This window comes from Culex pipiens, chromosome 3 (assembly GCF_016801865.2).
Source record: "Culex pipiens pallens isolate TS chromosome 3, TS_CPP_V2, whole genome shotgun sequence".
Taxonomy (NCBI): Eukaryota; Metazoa; Arthropoda; class Insecta; order Diptera; family Culicidae; genus Culex; species Culex pipiens.
In genome coordinates, this window is record NC_068939.1 from 152,514,555 (window position 1) to 152,521,556 (window position 7,002).

At 35.5% G+C, this 7,002-nt stretch overlaps 1 protein-coding gene across 1 annotated transcript; it reads right to left on the reverse strand.

The window, feature by feature from the left end:
* Positions 1–468: 468 nt before the first annotated feature.
* On the reverse strand, positions 469–2,404 carry LOC120421618 (putative gustatory receptor 28b). Its single transcript, XM_039584847.2, has 4 exons — positions 1,281–2,404; positions 899–1,226; positions 682–840; positions 469–622 (listed from the first exon to the last, which is right to left on the reverse strand). Exons 1-4 carry the CDS (start codon positions 1,913–1,915, stop codon positions 530–532), a joined length of 1,215 nt encoding a protein of 404 aa, XP_039440781.1. The 5' UTR covers positions 1,916–2,404; the 3' UTR covers positions 469–529.
* Between the last annotated feature and the right edge of the window lie 4,598 nt (positions 2,405–7,002).

A 7,002-nucleotide genomic window follows, 5' to 3' on the forward strand; every position in this document is an offset into this window, starting at 1 on the left:
CGACGGAAGCTGGCACCGAGGCAAATGGATCCAATGTCGTTTGGGTTGGATAATGACGAGCTTGGTGGGAAAAGATGGACTGGGACGTGGTAGCAGTTAAAACAAAGTTTTGCAAACATTAAAAGCTGGTCGAAAGAAATTTCACAAATTTCTTTCGATGATTTTTTTTCATAAAGGTATGAAAGGATTCCTTGTTCACTGAAGCATAATTTACAAATAAAAAGTGTTATGATTAAATAAGTAAAAATCGACTTTTTCTTAGAGAAATATGTTTTTTTTTCTTTCTTTTCAAAGTAATCTGCTAACTGCTAAAAAGTCACAATTTTGTTGAATCTGTGATATCAACCAAAACATCGCATTTCAAAACGCATTGTGTATTACATTTCGCAGCTAACATTGTGTATTACATAAATATAAAAAAACGTGTTGAAAAGGATTTATATTTTGTTCAATTATACTTATATTTTTTAGCCATAATTTCTTAATGAAATTTTCGATATCTTTATCTGTACATCAAAATTCACATAAGTTACAAAATTCCCTGCGGAAGCCTCTTGTAGTTGATGTTACCCAGATCGAACTGAATCAGGATGACCAGATAGGTTGCCAGTGCTCCCGAAGTCTGTAAATGATCCCAAAATCAATAATTAGGTCATAACCGTATACGCACAAGCTCCTCACGTGATAGAACAACTCCCACTCGAAGTCAAACAACCGGCTGGAAATCTTGGGCAGCTGGTGCCAAAGCTGCTGCGAAAAGCAACGAAGTTGTTTGGTGGTCCGCCTGTCGAAGGATCCATAGCAGACGACCTTGTGGAGGAGGATTGCGGTACGATGGCACTGCAAGTTAAAGATCTTGCTGGGTTTAGAGGGATTTTAAAAGTGTTGTTGTCGTTACCTCACGATTGACTAGGCACGAGAACGATACTAGGAGACCGAACAACACCAGGAAGAAGCAATCGTAGACGACGTTTGCCACGGACATCCGGAACGTAGTCACGTCCGTACTAGCGGTGAACGCGTGGATCAGTCCGAACCAGGAGAACAGGGTGAGTCCGAAGTAGGAAGCTGCTATGAAGATGGCTTTTGGGGAGTAGCAGCAGTTGTACAGGTTCACGGTGTCACTGAGCAGATCGTGGAGGGTGGTAAACTTCCAGATCAGGAGCGATGTCAGCTTTGGGTTCGGTATCGATCGTTTTGACTGGATTGTGTTTGGTAGGTATTTGCTAGGAAAGTTTAGATGAATTAGATTAGGTTGGATTTAAGAACAATCTGCTTACCATATCGCTTGATTGAGCATCTGGAATCGCTTTCGTAACGAATGCAGTGTCAAAGTGGTTTGAGTGACAAACACTCCCATCACCAGGTTGGTACGAACGTAGGATAAGGTAGTCCACCCCGATGGGAAAAGTTTAGCAACACCAAGCCATTCCAGATATGATGGAAAAAAGACGATTGCTATCATTATATAAGCCACCATCATCATGGAATTACAGAGCAAGATGATGCTCATCATGTGGTGACGGGAATGGTTCTCAGTGAATCCCAAATTAAGCAACTCTACATCACAAATCGCAATATTTTTGTATAACTGGTACATCTGGACATCCGTATGACTGTTCCACAGGGGAAGAATCGTAGAAAAAATGAAAGTCAACGCGAGCGAGGCGAAAAGACCACCGTTCAGAAGAAGCGAATCGGTCACCTCGAGGTACAACGTTAGGCTTCGTATAGCAAACGTGAACAGGAAGATATCCATGAATACCGTAAAGACCAGCCTGACTTGGCCAAACAGCGTTCTTTGAGCGGTTGCAGTGCTTAGATCCAGTGTACTGAAGTGAACAAGACATGCTTTCGAAACAATATAGATCGGACGCAGTGACCCGATGTAATCCTGCACCTCGAACCAACGCATTGCTACTGAATCATTCCAGAACGGTACTTGGAGTAGACATAACGATGCACAGTTGATTAATCGATCTCATTTGTCAATCCAGCCGGTAATCGACTAATGTTTCGATGTCCCTTCCCCAACCAGGATCTACACACAACCTTGGCGGTCATTTTTGTGGCTTCCCCCCCAGAGGGGTGACTCACACATTCAGGCCGCAAATCTAACCAAATCCGCCAACCGATACACGACCCAACGAACGAAAACGACTCAATTGACACTTGCGGTTGACATCATCATCAGCAGCAGCAGCAACGTCGTGTGGTGGCGGTCTAATCGTAAATTCAGTCCACGCGGGAGAAGAGTTGTGTAATAAAGAAACTAAAGGTAAACTAAAAGCGTCACGTTTCGGCACATGGTTGGTATGTGGAGCTCTTGGTGCTGGTCTATAAATTGTACCATGCAAAACGCGGCTGCAGCTGCAACGCATCGCGTCGTAAACATTGTGGAGTACGGTGATAGGGTGGCGGTTGATGACGAATATATAAGAGAATATCATTCAACAGATATTTGATCAACAGAAATTAAAAATGTATTCTTTAAATTACATTTTCAATAACATTGGCTTCTAAGTACAACTATAAAAAAATATGTGCAGTCCAGACTAAATTTTCCAAGTCCCCGATAATTTCCACTTCAGATTAACAAATCTTCGGGTAGAAAAATAAAGAAAAAAATATTTTTTTCAGTTTTAACTTTGGATCGTTAATTTGATCCCCAATAGCTTCCAAGTGATCTGGGAAAAACGTAAAAAAACTAAGGTAAAATCAATGATATTTTAATTTTTCTTTAATCTCTTAAGAGGGCTTAAAAAATGCAACAAAATTAAGGGGATACATCCCAATTTGTTAAACCTTAACAAAGACATTTGCATTTTACTGAAAAAATAGGGTAATTTTTGAACTCATATCAAAAACTAATTTCATACAGATATCAACACGATTTGATCTGGAGCTTGTATGACACATCTGGAACTATCAAATAAGCCTGAGAATGGTTTCGGAAGGCAGTGTAAATCAAATTATCCGGGAATTCCAGGGAAAATTTAAATTTAACGAAAATTATTCTGATCCTGTTTCTGATTAATATTTCGCATCCGAATTGTATAGAACAGCAGTTGAAATGGTCAAAATGAGTGTGAGGGTCAATTAATGGCTTGACTGCTTGTTAAAAATTATGCTACTTTGAGAAAATATATAAATTTTTGAGAAAACATATAAATTTCTTAGAAAATATATAGAATTCAAAGTATTTAATGAGAGTTTTTGAAATATGGTTGCATTTTTTGGGAAAAATTCATATGATATGAAGTTGTTTTTAAATGATTTTTCATGGTTCTATTTACAGTATTAAAAAAAAGTATTTACACCCCTTGGGCACAATGCTCATTTCATGATAAAAATTTAAAATTTTATAGAAACCTAGTACTACGTTTTGTTCAGAAACTCATGCCGAACATTTTGCTACAAAAAGCCCATGAAAAGATGATTTCTATAAAAAGATATATAACAAATACTATTACAGAAATCAAAAAGGGTGCAAAAAAAGTTTGTACACATTTCGAAAAATTAACATAAATAAAGTTATTTGTTAGGCAAAAACGTTGTTAGGGTTTCATTTGAAGATATTCAATGTTTGGCCCTTTAATAATGTTAGTCTTGTTTAAAAAAAATAAAATATTTTTTTCAAAAAGATCGGAATATTTCACAAATGTTTCATGTAGTAACATTGAAAATCGGACCATTAGTTGCTAAGATATCGTCATTAGAAAATGGCGGGTTGTTTTGGTGAGATTTAGAAAACTTCAATTTTCGTGTTTCTTTTTCTTAAAGCGGCTCTATCTCAGCAACCCGAGGTCCAATTTTCAATGTCTCTTAGACAATTTTATAGCAAATTTTCTGAACTTTTCTAAAAAAAAAATTTTTTAGAAATGATCACTCATGGTCACTACTTTTAAAAATCGTAAAACTGCAAATATTTCGCTTAAATCGAACTTTCGGTGGCTAAATCTTGAAAACGGAGCCCTTTATTAAAAAATCTTTAAACTACTTTTTGATTGCAAATTCAATTTTGCATTAAAAATTAAAGTTCAATTTGTTTTTTCATGAAACTTCGATATTATCCAAAATCACTTTTTTTTTTCAAAAATTCATAACTCGGCAGCAGATTTTTTGACCATGTTTCTCTATGGCTCAAAAGTTGCGGATTTTTGTCCCCTAAGACAAATCAAAAAATCTCGAAAATCAAAAAAATAAAAAAAATCCGCGTACCTATTTTTTTCTCAAAAGTCCTCAACATACCTACAACTTTGCCGAAGACACCAAATTGATCAGAAAATTCAGTCAAAAGTTACAGTTGTTTGAATATTTACATACCATTTATGTATGGACAGCAGCCAAAATTGTAAGGAGACTTGTATGGGTGAACCAATGACGCAAAATAGCTTATTTGGTCATATGGAAGGCCCCCATTAAGTTAATGTCAAATCAAAAAATACAAAAAATTAAAATGGTCGAAATTGGCCGATTTCGTAGAGAATTGCTCTACAGTAGATTGAAATGAATAACATCAAATCAAGTTATCAAATTATTATTTTTTGTAAAATTTCAAAACATTGGTTCCAGAAAGGAGGGGAAATGTATACTTCTGCTTGTATTTCGGGAATGCCCGGGAAATTTACAAATTTCCCAGGAAACGGGAAAAAAAATTTCCGGGAATTCCCGGGACGGAAAATTGGACGATCTATTTAGATCCTTTTTTTTTATTTTACCCTTTGAAAAGTCAATTCCGTTTTGATTTTTTAAATTCTGCCTTACACAGAAAAAAAATCATGGTAATACTACAATGTGTAATTTGACCTCTGAAAATGTGCAATTTTACCACTGTGTAGCTAAAGCTTAAAATTTTTGACGTTTTAAACCCTTTTAACTTTGTTTCCTGATTTGCCCTACTTTCCGTTGTCCTAGAGTGGCCCGGTAACTAGTTATATATGTCGAAACAACCCCTGAAAATTTCAGGTGGATCGGTGAGGTTCAAACGTTATGGGTTTGCCCTACTCGTGGAATATCCGAATTTGCATCTGAAAAACATCTTCCAAAACAAACCAATTTTAGCTCTTAAAAACTTTATTATTTATTTAAGCACTTAAAATATCCAGTTTAATTCTGCTTAACTATAACCTGTTTATTAGTTAAACAATGTCAAACCATATTGAATTGATGTTATGATCTAATTGTTTTAATTTAAATCATTGAAAAAAAAATATTAAAAAAAAAAATCAGCAGTTAGGTATATCTCCGTTGAGCTTGTGTTACAAAAGTATATGGGCAATTCTCTACCAACTCACACGAAATCGGGAAAAGTTGCCCCGACACCTCTTCGATTTGCGTGAAACTTTGTTCTAAGGGGTAACTTTTGTCCCTGATCACGAATACGAGGTCTGTTTTTTGATATCTCGTGACGGAGGGGCGATACGACCCTTTCCATTTTTGAACATGCGAAAAAAGAGGTGTTTTTCAATAATTTGCAGCCTGAAACGGTGATGAGATAGAAATTTGGTGTCAAATGGACTTTTATGAAAAATTAGACGCCCGATTTGATGGCGTACTCAGAATTCCGAAAAAACGTATTTTTCATCGAAAAAAACACTAAAAAAGTTTTTAAAATTCTCCCATTTTCCGTTACTCGACTGTAAAAATTTTTGGAACATGTCATTTTATGGGAAATTTAATGTACTTTTCAAATCTGCATTGACCAAGAAGGGTCAATTTTTCATTTAGAACAAATTTTTTTATTTAAGATGTGTTTTTTCTAACTTTGCAGGGATATTTTTTAAAGTGTAAAAATGTTCTACAAAGTTGTAGAGCAGACAATTACAAAAATTTTGATATGCATATATAAGGGGGTTGCTTACAAACATCACGAGTTATCGCGATTTTACAAAAAAAAAGTTTTGAAAAAAATACTCATTGTGTTTTTTTTTTGTTTCGTCGTCAGTGTCTGTCGCGGGTGACCATGAACGCCATTATCGATGACGACCAAATTTTTCAAAACTTATAAGCAAAATCGGATTTTGAAAATTTATATTTATAGATAAAAACTAATCCAAGTAATATTTGATTTGAGTTATATTGGAAATCAACAGATTTTTGTTTTTAAGAAATAAATTTTTCCAAATGGGTAATTCTCTACCAACTCACACGAAATCGGGAAAAGTTGCCCCGACCCCTCTTCGATTTGCGTGAAACTTTGTCCTAAGGGGTAACTTTTGTCCCTGATCACGAATCCGAGGTCCGTTTTTTAATATCTCGTGACGGAGGGGCGGTACGACCCCTTCCATTTTTGAACATGCGAAAAAAGAGGTGTTTTTCAATAATTTGCAGCCTGAAACGGTGATGAGATAGAAATTTGGTGTCAAAGGGACTTTTATGAAAAATTAGACGCCCGATTTGATGGCGTACTCAGAATTCCGAAAAAACGTATTTTTCATCGAAAAAAACACTAAAAAAGTTTTAAAAATTCTCCCATTTTCCGTAACTCGACTGTAAAAAATTTTGGAACATGTCATTTTATGGGAAATTTAATGTACTTTTCGAATCTACATTGTCCCAGAAGGGTCATTTTTTCATTTAGAACAAAATTTTTCATTTTAAAATTTCGTGTTTTTTCTAACTTTGCAGGATTATTTTTTAGAGTGTAACAATGTTCTACAAAGTTGTAGAACAGACAATTACAAAAAATTTGATATATAGACATGAAGGGTTTGCTTATAAACATCACGAGTTATCGCGATTTTACGAAAAAAAGTTTTGAAAAAGTTACTTTTTGCGTTCCCCTTTGTTTCGTCGTCCGTGTCTGTCGCGGGCGACCATGAACGGCCATGATCGATGACGACCAACTTTTTCAAAACTTTTTTTCGTAAAATCGCGATAACTCGTGATGTTTATAAGCAAACTTCTTATGTCTATATATCAAAATTTTTGTAATTGTCTGCTCTACAACTTTGTAGAACATTGTTACACTCTAAAAAATAATCCTGCAAAGTTAGAAAA

Bases quoted from the DNA above. Each gene is read 5' to 3' on its own strand.
- LOC120421618 (XM_039584847.2), bottom strand. From the start codon at position 1,915: ATGCGTTGGTTCGAGGTGCAGGATTACATCGGGTCACTGCGTCCGATC. The intron at 1,227-1,280 runs GTAAGCAGATTG...AAACTTTCCTAG, and splicing joins ATGCTCAATCAAGCGATATG to CAAATACCTACCAAACACAA. The intron at 623-681 runs GTGAGGAGCTTG...GATCATTTACAG, and splicing joins AGTGGGAGTTGTTCTATCAC to ACTTCGGGAGCACTGGCAAC.